Source organism: Python bivittatus, unplaced genomic scaffold (genome assembly GCF_059951505.1).
Source record: "Python bivittatus isolate LINGU-HERP-01145 unplaced genomic scaffold, Pbiv_v1 ctg000120_np1212, whole genome shotgun sequence".
Taxonomy (NCBI): domain Eukaryota; kingdom Metazoa; phylum Chordata; class Lepidosauria; order Squamata; family Pythonidae; genus Python; species Python bivittatus.
The window spans coordinates 3,058,293-3,076,301 of NW_028277037.1; the positions used below are offsets into that span (position 1 = coordinate 3,058,293).

The 18,009-nt window shown below is 39.5% G+C and overlaps 1 protein-coding gene across 4 annotated transcripts in view; it reads left to right on the plus strand.

The window, feature by feature from the left end:
* FRMD4A (FERM domain containing 4A) overlaps nucleotides 1-18,009 on the plus strand; it is a 283,511-nt gene that overhangs the window by 112,541 nt on the left and 152,961 nt on the right. For all 4 annotated transcript variants that reach the window (XM_088134838.1, XM_088134837.1, XM_088134836.1 and 1 more), the window contains exon 2: nucleotides 16,069-16,134. In XM_088134838.1, the coding sequence (XP_087990964.1) occupies nucleotides 16,069-16,134 (66 nt within the window). The remainder of the gene's footprint in view (nucleotides 1-16,068; nucleotides 16,135-18,009) is intronic.

Sequence of the window (18,009 nt, forward strand, 5' to 3'; positions counted from 1 at the left end):
CAGAGTATACTGTGCTCTGTATGAACAGTTGATTGAATCATAGACATGAAAAGTAACGTGTAGTTTGACCCTTAGATAGTACAGTCTGTCTTCTTTTAGGAAGAGAGCCTTCCAAAAGAAATAGTAGCTTGGTGAGACTTTGAAATATCAAGCCATGCATATGTACATAAGGTAAGTATTAGACACGGACAAACAGGAGGGGAAATGTTTGGGAATTTTTTTTAAAAAATGCCTACAGGTACTTTAAAGAGCTGTGGGGTGATGGAAAACAGCACCACATCTATTATATGACATGACAGTAAGAACTCTCCATAAGGAGGCAGGGAAGGGGAAATGGAAAGAAAATCTTGGAATTATAGTGCTTGAAACTATAGCCATACATCTGAAATGGCAATACTTGCTACATGCATTAGTGCTTTCAAGCCTACAGAATGAGCATGTAGTATTTCTGAGATGGCAAACTCTTGAGTTGGTGTATAAACGTGATAACAGCAGTAATAAATACATGCCCAGCCAGACAGTTAAGACATGGTTCTCTTCAGGGACAGAATCATGGAAATGGAGGTTGTGTGATAGGCATACCAACATATGCTCCCTTGCTATTGCAAAGTTCCTGAAAGTATGCAGAACAATATCAAGGAGAAACAGAGCAGCTTCTGTTGCAAAGGTGCTTTTGTGGTTTGATTGATTATGAACCATGAAGTTTTTGTTGACTCTTAGCAACCACATTGATAGATTTTCTCCATGATGATCTGTCCCTAACTTGGTCCTTCAGGTTTTCCAGTGGTTCATTCATTGCTACTGTAACTGAGTCTATCCATCTTGCTCCTGGTTGTCCTCTTCTTCTCTTTCCTTCTACCTTTCCCAGCATGAGAGCTTTCTCCAGAGAACTGGGTCTTTGCAAAATATCTCCAAAATATGATAATTGGAGCCTGGTCATTTGTTCCTCGAATGAGAATTGTGGGTTGATTTGTTTGATGATCCCTCGATTTGTTTTCTTGGCTGTCCACAGTATTCTCAGGAATATGGAATATTCTCCGACATCAAAATTCAAAAGCATCAATACTCTTCCTATCTTGTTTCTTCAAAGTCCAACTTTCACCTCCATAGAGAATCATAGGGAATACCATGACTTGCATTATTCTGATCTTCATAGGTATAGTCACGTCACGGCGTTTGAATATCTTTTCCAAGGCCTTCATAATAGAAAATAAAATATGATTTAAAAAATAGTGGTCTATTATAATAAGGAGTAGCATGAAATTGTTCAGATAAAAATTCTAACCTCTTCTATTTTCTGAAAGTTTCAGAAATGAAAAATACATTTGCCTGGTTCTTTCATGATAGTAATGAGGATTTTAGGGATACCTCTCTGGATAAAGCTTGTAAAATCTGCCTCTGAAATGTCTCTCTCTGTGGGCTTCTACGCTACTATCCTTTCCACTTCTTAATACTAAGGCAGTTCAAAGTTGATTTGTGATTATCCTCGTCATTCCTGCTCAGCTTCAAAGGTTGAGAACACCTCAAGCTAATCACTGTTCCCTTCACCTGATAACTGTAAATAACGTTGTTCAGGGAGCACCCCACCCCCCTGAGCCACCAGATTATCAGAAATCCCTTTAGCCCTGTTCCACGCAAAATAGAAGCAAATTACATTTCTAGCACTCCCCCCTTCAAGTTTTGAATATGCATTCTATGTATTTGCAAATCATTCTGAAAGACTGTTAAAAGCAGAAGCTCCAAAACTGCCAGGGCATCTTTCCTCTCCTGCATTTACAACCCTTATGAGCTCTGGTGCTAAAAGAATAGCAATCCAGTATTTTTGCAGTCAAGCCTTTCCCCCAGTAGCTGTAACCATGGGCAGCCAAATTAGAGGTGAAATTTTGTTCCAACTGAAGAGAATACTGATTGTTCTGGGGGAGAGGGGGCCTGGAATTGGTGCGAGTCAAGAATTCCCTCCAGTGGAACATGGATCATCCACAATCTTTGCAAAGCTGCAGCTTTGCGAAGAAAGCTCCAGCTTGCTCCAGTTTCAAATAAGCTGTAGCAGAGGCAAGAAAGAAAGAAATTGCTTTCAAACACAGCTGGCATTGTGCAATCACATAGGTGCAGAGTTGATTCTCTTCTGCTTTGAGACAGTCCTTTTTTAAGGTCCCTGGAGGAATGATGGGACAGAAATGGGATGTGTTAGTCTTAATTAGTCCCTGCACACTAAAGTGGCTGATGAAAAGGTGACACCCCTTTGCCTCCAACCTAATCAAAAGGGTGTGGAGATTGGAAGGAGAAATAATTGATGTTCCTGAAAAGACGAGACATAGAATTCTTCTTTTATACTTTTCTTCCTGCGATGCAGTTTTTACATCAGATTAGAGTTTTGGAGAGTAATGACCAAGGCTAGCTAAAGTCTATTGCAAATCTTCTTTCACTGTCACTGCTCCTGGTTAATTGCAGCCATTTTTTTTTTAAAAAAGAACTCCACTGCTTCAATGGAGTTTCCATTTGAGGAAGCTTAGGAAGGAACATTGTAGAAAGTAAATGTCTCAGCAGGTGGTTGCACTTGGCTGACTATCTAGGTTGGACAGATGTGCAGCTGTTCAGTTCTGAAGCAAGGAAGGGGCACTCACTGTACATTTCAACAAGTCCTCAAAACAAACAGTGTCTTTTCCTGGGCTCATATGCTAGCCTTGCAGTCCCAAAAAAATATGCATTGAATTAAGGAAATGGCACCCATGCTAAATCCAAAACACCATCCCCGTTTCAAACCCAAATAACAACAATTGTTATTTGGATTGTTTGGATGTATCCATGAAATCACCAGAGTTGAGGTTCATTTAAAGGAACCTTTTTCTCCTAGGAAGCAAATGAGCATTATGATTATAAGGAAACTGCATTTTGCAAATCAACTCAGAGTTCTCCCTCAAGGCACAAATGACCAGGCTCAAATTATCCTACTTTGGACACAGGGTGGATGGACTCAGTTACAGCGGTGATGAGGGCACCGTTGGGAGACCTGAAAGAACAGGTTAGGGATAGATCATCATGGAGAACATCTATGTGGTTGCTAGGAGTTGAAACCAACTTGATGACACATAATTAGTCAAGACTCAATCATTTCACCAAACTACAATTTTGCTTCTAGGCTGAGGGTACAAAAATCCAGAAAATCATTAGATGCCAGCAAAGTGGCTTTGTTGTCATCTAGGGACATCCCGACTTTGGCAACTCAGATCTAGTAGCCCTAAAAGTTCATCCTTTAAAGCAAAAAGTCTATTTGTTTTTAGGGCTATCTGATTTCTAGTAATTAGGCCTTCATCTGCAACTGTACAGTTATAAGAGCAATAAATTACATTGTGAACAGAACTAATAAGATTATACCATTTTATTGGATCAAACTTCTTGGGAGATAACTGTATTTGAAAGATCACACTTTTTGTTTTATTTAAGTGGCAAATAAATGCCTTTTTATTATTTTATTTAATTTTCTGCCTTCAAGCCAATGTTGATTCCTAGTGACTGCCTGAACAAGTTCCTGCAGTTTTCTTGGCAAGATTTTGGAAGTAGTTCACCGTTGCCTGTTTCCCAGGACTGCGTGAGAGTGACTGGCCCAAGGTTACCCAGCTGGCTTTGTGCCCTAGATGGGACTAGAACTCACGGTCTCACTTTAAAATGAGACCTGGGCTGTTGGAATCAACATAAAAATTGTTCATGGGTTTATTCTATTTTTTTATTATTATTCCGCTACAAACTCAAGATTCACAGTAGAATGCGAAAACGTTCACAGTGAAATTTAGAACATTCATGGAACCATGAAACCAGAAACCAATAAAAACCATTGATTTGTACTGGTTTCTGATTGTTGCCCTACAGTAACAATCAGAAACCAATAAAAATCAATCCAACATACACTGTATGGATGGAACAACACAATGGAGCAACACAATGGAAAGAAAATCACAAGATGGCATCTTCTTAATTAAGTTAAAATCAAAGTTTAAAAAGCCTTCTGAGAGATCTCTTTCTTCACTGGCTTCTGGAAGATTACAGCTTATGAGCAGTGTAGGAGGAAAGTCATGCTAGTCTGTGATGGCAAAAAATCTGAAGGAGTCTTGTAGCACCATTTCCAATTAACAAATGTGATGAAAAGGCATCAGCTTTCATGACCTGTGGCTCACTTCATCAGATGCATAGAGTGGCTTGACTGAGGTAGGGTTTAAACTGGGGGTGGAAAGGTGGGGGAAGGAAGGGAAAGAAAAGGTAAAACTTTCTGGGAAATGCTGTTCCATAACATAGGAATCATGAAGGAGAAACATCGCCTCCTGGCCTCAGTCCCCCGTTTTTCTTGAGGTGTACATATTGGGTGGGTTGAATCCTTGTTCACAAGCTGCACGTTAAGTTGTACTCAGACCTGCTGGAAGCCAATGCGCAGTTTGCAGTATATGCAAGATGTGGTCTTGGAGTTCAGCACCAGTTGAGAATACCATTGCTGCATTTTTTAGGAAGCGCAGATTCCAAGTAGCCTTTAAAGGCAGCCCCATGTGAAACATGTTATAGTAGTCTAGTTAGGGTAGTGATAACAGCATGAGTGACTGTTGCAAGATCCCTCCACTCCTGGTTGGGTCATAACTGATGCACCAGTCAAAGCTAGTGAAAGGTCCTCTTTGACCCATTTAGCAGCAGCCACAAGTCCAGGAGGACCCCCAGTTTTCCAACCTTTGTGAGTCAGCACTAGGCCAACCAAAGAACCTCAGTGTACAAGCAGTAACTCCATCTTGCTTACATTCAACTTCAGCCTATTTCATATCTTCCAGGACTCAACAGTACCCAGACACCAGGGCTTTGTTCACACAGCTTCATGTACAGTTAGACAATTACGGAGCTGAACAGATTCATGCTTGTTTGTTTTTAAGGGCAGGTGAAACTGGGGTGTACCTTCACTTTGTGGCTGTTTGCCAGATTAAAACTCTGTAAGCAGGAAAATAACATCCAGGAGAAAGATTCTAGCCTAGTCCTGACATGCTAACTTTCTGTCTGTCTGGATTTTACTTTATGCCTGGGCATATATATTCTTGTTCTCTCCGGTTACCATGAGGAATAAGCACTCCACTTCATCAACTAACAAGCATTGTGATGACTAATGTTGTTAAAAAAAATTACTTCTGTTGTATGCCGCCCAGAGTCACTGGCTTTGTGAGATGGGCAGCTATATAAATTAGATATATGATTGAGAGAGAGAGAGAGATAAAACTAGAAAAGCAGAGAGCAGTCAGGTATGGGCAATGCATCTCCAGTGCCAGCATCATTGCTTATAGATTCTGGTTTATGGCTTAACATGATGGCCCAGCCCTTGTGGTTTATTGAGCAAACCATGTCAGTTGCCTGATAGTAGACAATTTCCAGTGTAGAAAATATTTTCTAACTGGAAATCAAAAGAAAATGAACAAAAGTAGAGAAATGGGGTAGGGAGAGAAAGGATTTCTTTTTTTATTTGTATTCAAAAAGGCTTATACCTATTTTAAATCCATTTACTCGTGAGTAATCTCACCGAAGAGTGTGAGATTTACTTCTCCATTAGCTTGACTAACATTGCACTGTTGATTAATTTTCTTTGGGTGCTACAATTTAAATATCTTTCTGCCATGCAAAGGAACATTAACAATATTAATAAAGTGTCCAAAACATTTCATCTACATTATCTCTGTAATCTTCTCCAGAATCCTGTAAGGAAGATCAGTATTATTATCCTCATATTGAGCTAATGCCAGTTAAATAATTTGAACTTAGACTGCCTGACAAATTTGCTGGCTGTGGAAAGACGCGAGATACTTCAAAAGATATTGGATAGCGGGGCCATCCACAAGGGATGAAAAAAGTCAATATGGTGGCTGTGACTGCATGATTAAAGCCCCACCCCTGAAGGAAAAGGGGTGGAGCTTTGATTGCATGGCCACAGCCTTCATCTTGATTTTTTTTGACACCCCCCACTGCAGGTATCCTATTTTAACTTCCTTAATCGATTTTATTTCTGTTAAAGAGAAAGTTGAAAGAAGTGGTGGGATGACGTGGAACACTTCCAAATGCCCCCCTTCATTCTTGCAGAATTCCATGAATATAATAAGGCAGTTATAGAAAAAAAGCATCTACTAGTTTTTTTTTGTTTTTCAAACCTTTGAACTGGGAATTGCTTGAAGTGTATATCACACTTTGTGACTGAATAATAATGATAGTAAGCCTGAAAATTATATTATGAACTTCTTCCAAAAGTGTATCATATTGCTTAGCTGGTTTGTTAGAAAAAGATGAATTCAGATCTTGACAGACCACACATATTAGCAATCCATTGCTGCAAATCAAATATAGCTTTCTTATTATTACTGTATCATAATTCTTAGTAATTGCAAAATAAATTCTTTATGATTATATAATAAAGAATAATAATATTTTTTATTATTGAATCATAATTCTTTTCCTCCATACCTGAAAAATTCACAGTTCTTGATAGCCTGGGGATTTATCCAAGAAGAACATATGCATCTTTAAGATGTCAGCCCTGAATCCAGCAATAAGGATAACAAAGTAAACAGAACCGATGAGACCCGCATTAAAACATTCTCTGAGGTACTCAGAGTAATTTTCTAATGATAATAACTAATTTCACATTGTTTAATGCAACCATCCACTGGTTTGCATGAACAGGACATTCAGGCTCATTGTTCCAAAGGTCATTAAATAGCTAATATCAGTTTAATTGATTATTGACTTAGAAGCCACAGATAACTCCTCCAGAATCTATTTACTGTAGAGTTTCACAACCAGCAATTTGTATGTGGATTATACAAACCAAATAATGAATGTTTAGGATGACGCTACTGCCAAGAGGTCTTCTGAGGTAGATCAAGCTAATTTCTTAATTCTATTTTAAAAACAAATAATTCAAAGGCGAGTTGACCCAAAGTTATAATATTGTGAGAAGCCCAGTTTACCCAAGTTACATGTTTCGGTGCTATTTTAAAAGTTGCATTATCCCATAATTTAAGATCTCACTGGATATCCTTTCCAAAGAAATGCATTCAGTATCTTGCAAATTTGGATAAAATAATAATATAAAATAATATAATGGGGTAAACATGGGAAGGCCTCTCAAAATATAAATCAATATTGGACTAATATTAATCAGTGTCAGGCTTCTCCCAGAAGGCTAAACTGGAACAAATTAAATACACACATAAGAATCCAGGAATTTCTGATGCAGAATTTTGTCATAGAAAAACTAAGAAGTTGTTCCAAAAGAATTCCAGCAACTGCTATATAGCAAATACAAATCATATTTATAGTGTAATCAGTGTTCACATTGTTGTGCCTCTTTCTCCCATTTGAGCTATGCAAATGTAGCTCAGGTGGGAAAACTATGCCCAACTTTTGGGCAGGAAACCCAGTTTCCATCCATCCTTTGTTCTGGTAACAGCTCTGATATCAGGTTGTTTTCCTCTGGCTGTATGAGAACTAAACAAAGCAGTCAGAACACAACCTAAAATCACAAGTGTGAACTTGCAATGTGAAATGAAACTACTACTGTAGTTATCTGAGGCCTAATTGGATAGCAGCTTGATAAAATATTTTCCTCTCATTTTGTATGATTTGAGCTCTGAGCTAAGTTGTAGATAGCAAAAAGAGAATGATGAAAAATAACTTATTTCAACATTTTTGATGTCAGTCTTTACCAGGGATTATCTTATTTATTTCTTTACAAATTTTCCTCCCCTGTTTTTGGCACAAACGATACTACTGACAGTATATTCAGAAATCCAATATTTAAGGTAGCTAAATGACTGGTATTGCCTGAGTATAGATTAGAAGTTCAAGACATTTTTGTACCAAAGATGCCCTTGAACATTGAGCGGTGTGCAAGGGACTATGTTCCATCAAATGGGTAGGGCAGGGATTACCCTAAATTTGATTTACTTTATTCAAATGGATTGAATATGAATTCAATATTGAATTCAAGAATATTGAATGATCACTCCCAGCATGTTTAATAATTTGCTTCTTCTGACCTCTTAAAAGGTCAAGTGTTTACTCTTGGAAGTACTGTGGAACTGAACTCAAGATCTGGAGGGGGAGTGGTCGCATGTGATGACCAACAATTTGCAATTTCCCAAGCAATGCTAAACTTCCTAGCTGGTTACTATATTTAATCACACTCCCCAAAATTCAAAAATTCTACATCAGGTGCAGCTTCTTCTAAGCATCTGTGGTTATAAAGGAGCTGGCAGCTCACTATTTCTCTCCATAAGTACCAGATAAACTGTTCTTCCTAGGCATATGGGACCACCATATTAGTCTTACCAGATCCTTAACTGGTATCTATCCAGTGACTGTCCAGATTTTTGCAGTCCTCATGTGGCAGTCTTATAGAAAGTAACTCAGAAAATAACCAAGGAATCTAGCCCTACGAATAGAGAATAGGTGCAGAAAAGGGTGTAGTCAGAGGAAAGGATCAAAAGGGTTAGTCTCTGAGAGTGAGCAAATCCTGGTCTTATCACTTGAGATGAGATAGACCCGTGGATGTGCTTGAGTGCCTGTCAAAAAGAAAGGTCAAAAGGTTATCATGTTTAGATTCAAGGACCATCATATGGATCTGAATTAAGAGCACATAAGCCAAAGGGATGCCATCTCCCAGCCTCTTCCATGGCTACAGTTCAGCTGGGGCATTAAAAGTTTCCTCCTAAATAATTAAAAAATAATAATTAACATAATTATTTTAACTTAAAACAAAAATAAATAATTAAAAAATAGTGAGCAAAATTGGCAATCGTTTTTTTTTTTACTCAGGGATGAGTAGAGAACACTTCATCTCAGCAGAGGGGGAAAGTCCTCTGATTAGAAAATATTTGAGATGGAAACATTGCAAGTATGATCTATTTATGCCACCTAGATTGTGATTGCCCAGTCCATAGGTAATGCCTTCTGTTAGCTGGTTTTTATCAATATATACTTATCTGGCAACAAATTATTTTAATTTAATCAGTGGAAGCATGTAATGAATGCTAATTCGTTAACTCCAAATGTGGTGTTAATGACTGGAAGAGATGTTTCAACAGGTGGTGCGTGTCTCATCTCTACGGATACTATTCTTGTTTCAAGAAGTCACACATCTCTTCCATTGCAGCTTTTTCTGAAATAACAGATTGTTGAACCAAGATGTTTGAATAATGGCCAAGAAAAAATACAAGGCACTATTACATGGGAATCAGAGAATTTGCGCTCCTCTGAAGCTCCTCTGAAAGGACGCTATTTCCTACTACAGTTTGTTAAATAAAAATAGATGAAGCATGAAAAACGCCCCATAATTCAAATGCTTTCTAGCAGAATGTCTTATGGAAAGTCGTCATGGTAAACAGCATTTACACTTCATTTAATCGAGGTGAAGATATCATTCCAGCTGAAGTCTTAAGGAACTTCTTAGCTGTCAGGGCGCAAGCCAATGTATAAGCAGTTGCTGATGCTGCTTTCATTAAGTGAGTGCATGCACACACAGACCACACAGAACTGCCTTCTTTGTGCATGAATCCAGATATTTCCACAGATATTTTAATATAGTGATGATTTAACAGGAAGTTGACATCTAACCAGTGATTTGCTAAGCATATTTTCCATGTTTCCCAGGATACGATACGGGACATTTCTAGCACATGTTTGGAATTGTAGACAAGATCAAGAGGTCAGGCACTAGGTTGCCAAAATATGTTGTGCAGCAGTGCAGAACAATTGCCCTCTTCTCTGGGTGACCCTTAGTTAAGAGGTACACTGGATAAATATCCAGGCCAGCAATTTGTAAACGAGATTTTAGAGCCTTTATGCTGATGTCACAGGTAGCTAAAAGAAAAATAGCTTCCTAGTGCAAATAGGCAAATATATGTGAGTTGCCAAGTATTTTAAAGAGGGATTTTCTTTCTTCGCCATCAATCCCAGATAAATGTGGATAAGGCCACATATAAGAGCATATATAGAAGGGAATATTTGAGCCTATGCTTATTTCCTGCATGAACACCCTGTGAAAACATACATCCAAGAGCTTTGGAGGTAGAGAAGCGTTTCCTAAAATATTCAGAGATTTCTAGATTCTGCTAGAAATTTAGAGGGAAAGTTGTGTTAGTTTATAGGAGCCAAAAAACAGGAGTCTGGTAGCATCTTTTCTGTGTGGCAGATGTTATTAAAAGACCTACGCTTTTGAGAGCTGGAAAAGATGCTACCAAATCCTTGTGATTTTTGTGTATTTAGAGGCAACTTAACAAATAAGATTTTCTCTAAAGGAAGAAAGAATTCAACCAGGTGGGGGACAGACAGGGAAGGGAGAAAAATGTGCATTGCACTTGTGAAATTAGTCCTTGGGTTTCTTTTGTTATCAATATAAAGGTGAGGAAATAACCTGAAGTAATGTTATTTCTTGAGAGCCAGGTTGGTGTAGTGGTTAAGGCACCAGGCTAGAAACCAATAGACTGTGAATTCTAGTCCCACCTGAGGCACGAAACCAGCTGGATGGCCTTGGGCCAGTTACTCTCTCTCAGCCCTAGGAAGTAGGCAATGGCAAACCACTTCTGAAAAACCTTGCCAAGAAAACTGCAGGGACTTGTCCAGGCAGTCTCCAGGAGTCAAGACTGACTTAAATGCATCCCCTCAAAAAATGTTTATTTTTTAGGGCTAGATTATGAAGACTATGGCATCCTTTAGAAATGGACTGGTAACAGCCAGGGCCATGAGAACAAAGTCTTTCTAAAGTATAGGATGCCCAATGAGGGGCTTTGGGTGTGAATTGAAAGAGTTTCCAGTTCTACATTGGTTATACAGGTAGTCCTCAACTTATGATCATTCTTTTAATGACTGTTCAAAGTTACGATGGTGCTAGAAAAAGTGACTTATGACTGGTCCTCACGCTTACAGCTGTCACAACATTTCTGCAATCATGTGATCAGAATTCAGGCCCTTGGCAACTAGCATGTATTTACAACAGTTGCACATCCCAGGGTCACGTGATTGCCATTTACTACCTTCCCAGGGGACTTCCAACAAGCAAAGGCAATGGGGGAAGCTGGATTCACTTAATGACCGCTACAAAAAAGGTCACAAAATTGGGTCTGACTCACTTAACAACCATATCACTTAGCAATGGAAGTACCTGTCCCAATTGTGGTCATAAGTCAAGGACTACCTGTAGTATACTTTCTGATGGTGAGATCAGTGCAGAACTAAAATGCTGCTGACAACTAAACAGGCTCTTGATTTCCATGACAGTACCATATTTGATTGCTCTTTTATATTTTTTTTTACCACTTAAAATGTATATTTTATAAATACATACACCACCTACTCCCAACTGACATGGGTGAAGCAAATATAGATGTTAAAACTGCCAGTCAGCATTGAGGTGGCTCCATTATTTTTAACATCTTTTCACTTATTATTTTTTGTTTTAGTTTGTTTTTTTATATTTTTATACTTTTAAAATGTATTTATTGATTGTTTTTTAACCCTGTTGTATGCCACCCAGAGTCGCTTGGAAAAAGTGAGATGAGCAGCTAATAAATTATATAAATAAAAAAATAATACAAATAAATAGAAGTCATGCCTCCTGAACTTTAATAAGGAAAGGATAGGCCTGTGACAGCATTCTGATCCACCCTAGAGGCCTAGAAAAAGCAACAGGTGTTGATTTTGCTGAGACCTGCAAAATATGCCTTACTAAAGAACTTTAGTAGTTCTTAAGACAACCTGGATCTAAGCTGTGTTAGAATCTACACGCCAAGGAAGCATGTTTTATGGGCAGTCCATGGGAAAGTGCTGCTACATAGAGTAGACAAAATTGGCCTGGACAGACAAATGTTTGGCTTGATATATAAGGTAGCTTCAAACTTACATTCTTCAGGAAGGCCAGTGTGGTATTGTGGTTAAGACGTGAGACCAGTGGCAGGGATATCCAAGTTCAAGTCCCAACCCAAATGTGAAGCCTACTTGATGATGTCAGGTTTCATGTGGACTTGGCTATAGATCTCAATTTACTAGATTCAAGAACTGGCTTCCTTAGTGGTAGGTTATCAGCCCTGATTCAGCTAGATGAGTGATTCAGCTGGCTGGGGAATTCTGGAAGTCCACACGTTTTAAAGTTGCCAAGGTTGAGAAACACTGCTGTAGGAAGTAGAAAGAAGCTCTGACATTTCTTCAGTAGCTTGTAAACAAGCCAGGAATTCAGGCCTTTGGTCCTTTTCTGTAGGTTGACCGTTTTTAGACAGAAGAAACAAGGAATGGTCACCCAGGTCATCGGCTTTGGAGTTAAAAGGATTGTGTGAAATAGAAATTCTATGCTGCTAACTGCATTGCAAAAATGGGTGAGGCGAAATGATTAAAATTTGTGGTATTCCATCCAAAATCATTTGAAAGAGGCAAAACAATTGGTCATGTCACGTGAGGTATCTGTTGGGTGAGACAGAGCGAAGGTAACCAACTCAGTTGACTGGAAAGGTCCTTAATGCAAAATGAAGTCTGCATGTTCAAACTAGACTATGGAAGGCGTGCAGAAGGGGCATTTCATAAAGCAGGTGTCTTATATTCACCATCTGTGGCATTTTCTGAAGTTCACAATGATAGTTTGTAGGCACGATCTTGGAAATGTATTAGCTATTTTTAGATAGCAATTTAGATCTTGTTAGATAATAATAAAACCCAATGTTGATACTCTAGTTAATGAAAAACCATGCCAGCTAAGTGGCAAAACTGAAGCATTGCTTTGCAGCTCTTTTTTACATTCAAGTTCTCATTTCAATTTTAATAAATTTATGTTTATTAGCACACCACAATACCTTTCATTTTCTTCATTTTTTTACTCACTGGTGGCTTTTCTATTAATGGTGGTCCTTGGGCTGATGAACTAGTCCTTGTGATGATTTGAGTTTGCAACTCCTGTTACAAAGTAACCGAGCAACACACATAAAAAAGGGCTGGGAATTTGATTGCATCATCTTGACTTTTTTGACACCCTCCCTGCAGGCATCCCTGAAAAACATCTACCAATCTCCTGTCTTCCAGCTATGTTGGGACTACAATTCCCATTGGTCATAGTAGCTGGAATTCTGGAAACAGTAGTCCCCATATATCTGGGGCTGTCTAGACCACTCCTTTAGCAGGCTTGTTAAAATAATGGGACAATGTTAAAACACAGTCTATTTTTCTTGGTCTGAAGAGATACAGGTCAGCATTAGATGAATCATACAATAATTCTATATTTTAGCTTTCCTTGCGATCTAATGACAGTACCCCTGTGTTTTCTGGTGTTATTACAGACCCTTGACTCCTTCTCATTGCACTGAAATATCATATGCCTCCATGGTTATTGGTTCCTGAAACCCTTTTCTGCCCCATCTAGATATCTAAATAAAAAGAGCTTTCACCTGTCAAGGTGTGTGATCACGCCTGCTCATTGTGTGTTATATTGTCTTTGTCAAATGATATTTATCACTCTGTTGACCTCTTGTCCAATATAGAAAAGGGTGTCACATTTGGACCATGAAGACTGAGGTCCAGTTTAGAGGTCAGACGCAATTGGTTCTTAGACGTAAAGTGAAAATATTTGTTGCAGGAATGTCTCATTTCCTGCTAAAAAGGAGCACCTGCTTGCCTCAACCCCTGCGTAGGTGATAACCCATTAAACGAGGGTGCAAGTTTATTTTATTCATTCATTCATTCAATTTATATGGCTGCCCATCTCAACAAGTGACTCTGGGTGGTAAACAGAATAAAAAATAAAAAACAATTATAAGCATTACAAAAATGCTTATAATTTCTCACACTTGAAGTACAGAAGGGGAATCAGTAATAGTTGCTTGAAAAATCCAAATAATCTTATTATCTAGGGCCTGGATAACTCACCAGGCTAATCCGTCTAATCAGGATTGTTTGGAATATGAAATAAAACAATCTTATGTGTGTTGACAAGAGCTCCTTGGAAGAAAAGTTGGATTCAAATGTATAGACCGTCATTCTTCCTAGTCCTTTGGGATGTATAAATACTTCAGAACTCAGCTGCTGGAATGTGATCCTTGGTCATGTAAAAGCCTCTTTGAGGTTACAGACTTTGAGGAGGCCCTCAGCAAGGAATGGGGATCACCCCTTCTTTCTTCTTTCATCCTTAGTCCCTGAAAAAAGGCCCAGTCAGTAGTCGGCCTGCGCATCTTCTTATTCCCATCCCTTGCTTATATGCTTTCTAGTTCTATGTTGCAGGAATGTCTCATTTCCTGCTAAAAAGGAGCACCTGCTTGCCTCAACCCCTGCGTAGGTGATAACCCATTAAACGAAGGTGCAAGTTTATTTTATTCATTCATTCATTCAATTTATATGGCTGCCCATCTCAACAAGTGACTCTGGGTGGTGAACAGAATAAAAAATAAAAAACAGTTATAAGCATTACAAAAGTTAAAATACAAAGCAGCCAAGAAACATCATAACCCAAATCACTAACATAGCCAAGAAATGGGTCCCTGCGCATAATCAGGGCCCCTGGCCCAGGCACACAACCAGGTCTTTAGAGCCTTACGAAAGGCCAGCAGAGTCGGGCCATCCCGATCTTCAGAGGCAGAGTGTTCCATAAGGTGGGCACTACAGCAGAAAAGACACATCTTCTAGGCCCCACCAACTGGCATTCTTTGGCCGATGGGACCCAAAGCATGCCCATCCTGCCTGACCAGATTGGACCAGAGGGTCCCTCAAGACGAAGATGTGGTGTCCAAAGAAAGAACATCCATCAGCCAGTGCAAAAATCTGCTTTTTATAGGAGGTGGGGGTAAGGGACCTGATCATGCCTTGCCCCCTCCTCCCCAGAGCTTGGAAACCTTCTCCCCCCTCCCCACCTCTTGATGGATTCTTGCCCAAGTGAGGACCATTTTTCACATTCAGGCTGATTGGCTTTTTCTTTCAGCTGTTCTTCACCTGTTCCACAACGTTTTTGGGGACTGCTTTAAGGTTCCAGGTTCCAGGCCAGAATTCCATGAATCACTTTGTTTTAATTTGGTTGCCCCTTGCTAAACAGAAACATTCACTGGGATTCTGTGGTTAAGTTGAGTTCCTCTCAGTTGCCTTTATCCTCAGCTGGCTGTGAAGGCAAAGGAAAGAAGAACTACACCTGCAAAATATGTAACATACCACATTGGGCTCGGCAGCTAAGAGATGTTTCACTCTCTGATCCAAACCTGTATTCAGATGAGCCAAATGTAGGTATGAAAAATGTTTCATATTTCCCAGTGTGGTTGTTACCACCTCTATCCTTGCTGTATCAAGAGCATGAGGTATGGTTGATGTGCACGTGAGTGATGAAGGTCTGGGAGGTGATGAAGGTCTGCCCTGCTACCTTCTCCAAATAATGAGGTCCAAGTGTAGACTTTCAGCACAACTCCTTCCCTATTCCATCAAACCCACCCTGGCACTATTTTCCTCTGTTTATACTCTTGACTCTGGGCCTGAGGATGGGGTGGGAGAAGGAGGATGAGCCAGAGCAGTGCCAAAGAGACAAAGCAAGAGAAGAACCTGGAAACAGTAGAGTTGGCAGAAGCCCAGCTAGGTCCTCCATTGGTGCCAACTCTTCTCGATTGCTCCATGTACATTCACTTGTGTTCCCTCTAGGCTGTGTTGCTGGAAATAATCCCGGGTTCATCGCTCTTTCCCTCTTAAGCAACAAAGACAAGGGGAGTCATGTAAGGTGGACGCCCTTGGCTTTTTCCATGAACTTCATTCTTAGCCTGGCACAGTCCCCTGCTTAGGGCAGAATCAAAACAGAGGCAGCATGTGCCATGTACCAATAGCTGACAGGGCAAATTACTTATTTATTTCCCTCTTCCAACCATTCTTTTCTTCCGGTTCCAGTGAAAGCTTCAACAGGGCTTGAAAAAACCCTTTGCTCCCACACAGCTTTTGGAACAGCTGAGGCTTCAGCATGTTGACAGCAATGTTTGGCAAGCTTGTGAATTAAGCATCTGTTAAAACTCGCTTTTTCATCTCCTGGTGTTTTTTTTTTCCCCCCTTTCCTAGATGACAGAGGGCCGCCGGTGTCAAGTGCACCTTCTCGACGACAGGAAATTGGAACTTCTCGTGCAGGTAATTAACCATCTCTGTATCTTTGGGGCCTTGCCAGGATTCTAAAATGTTTTTGCTCTGTGCAGCCCAGCAGAAGAGATCTTTAATTTAATTAATGGAATCTCTATTAGTCATCCCCTTACAGGAGTTGATCCTTTTCAGGGCCATTGGTGGAAGGGGGGCTGTCAAATATCTCAATTGAAGTCCCACCCCTTTTGCACCAGTATTGTTGCACACATGCAAAACAAGGGCAGGGCTTTGTATAGTCATGACCACCATCTTGATTTTTTTATTCCTCCACCCCCACCCCTAGACACCCATTGCTCTGAAATCTCATAACTGAGGTAGTGTAAAATATAGCACATCGGACCCCAAGGGGTGATACCAAGTCTGAAAGTTCTTCTACCCTGAACAATTGCTTTGTGTTCAACCCTCTGAGTTCAGACTGCAAACCCCACAAGGCAACCCCCACTTCTGAACCACTGCACTGAGAGGACATCACTGGGACGTGGGGTGAAATGTCTGAAGAAAACCTGATCAATGCCTTGGTATTGCTGTGCCAAACCACAGAGAACCCAGTTGCTCAGTATGGATGGCAAACATGGGATATCTCTATTCCAAGAAATCCATGTGATGATTATTACCGGAGAATAATAATAGGAGGTAAAGCGCATGGGTCCCAGCAAACCCTGGACTGGCTCAGCTCGCATTCTTACCAGCACTTAAGATGGGATTTAATAGATTTCCATTTTTTTTAAAAAAATGCAAAGCATTGCTTTTCAACCTGCATGAGTTATCCTTTCACTTAGCATAGTATTAGCCTCTGAATAACCAATCCCCTTAAAACTTGTAGAGATAGATGTCTGCTCCAGCCACAACAAAATCACGCACATAACAATGTCGTTGGGCAAATGATGGAATTACATAATTAAGTCATTTTCCCTCCCCTACTCAAATACCTGTGTTTGCAAGGCTTCTCTTAAGTTTGATTCAGGAAAGGAATAAATATATTTGAGTGCAGTGTCTCCAAACAATCCAAAAGGAACACTGGGAATTAATTGCACTGATTTATGTACCATCTTTATGCAAAGTTTTGCATTTTTCTTTGTGTTTCTTTCATTTTCCTTTTTGGGAAATACAAGACCGTCTTTTTTTCAGCTGTTCTTTATATTTCTGTTTGAGATATTTAGTTTATCTCAGTGTAGTTTTTAGGAAATATTTGATTGCAAAGAGTTAATCTTTCCCAGCCAATGAGCATCTTCCTTAATGTGGTTGGGCAGGGAATTGATTTATTCCAATTGTTTTCCTGTTTTGAAGTCTTTTTTTTTCTTTTTTACATTTGCATTCTACTATTAAACATAGGCCTTTTGCATGAACGGTTAGGCAACAAAGTTCCTTCTCTTTATTATCTGCCACGCATAAGGAATGTTTGATTTGTGTGTGTGTGTGTGTGTATCAGCTTTCTAAACATCTGTGCATGTATGTGAGTTTGTTTGAAATCATAAGCATTTTAGAATGTTTCCTTTGTTTCTGCCACACATATCAGTTCTTGTTATCTGGCTGAGAATGGCTGCATTAACAGATAAGCTTTTAAAATGCCTCTGCTGAGAACGAGAATAATGTGCAAAATTTTTAGCAAACATTTTCAAGGATAGAATATCAACACTTACAAACCTAGATGTATATGAGACACAGGCCCAATTATTTTGCTTGTCTTTGGGTAATGTCAAATCAGAGAAAATAGACATATTTAAATAAATCTGCAAACCCAGCAGGTTATTTTTTACTAGTGGTGTGAGCCTGCCTTCCTAATTTCCATGCATTAAATCTTAGAGAGTTCCTGTGTCATAATTCATTATTTATCTTCATAGGGTGGGGGCAGAATAGTTGCCAGAG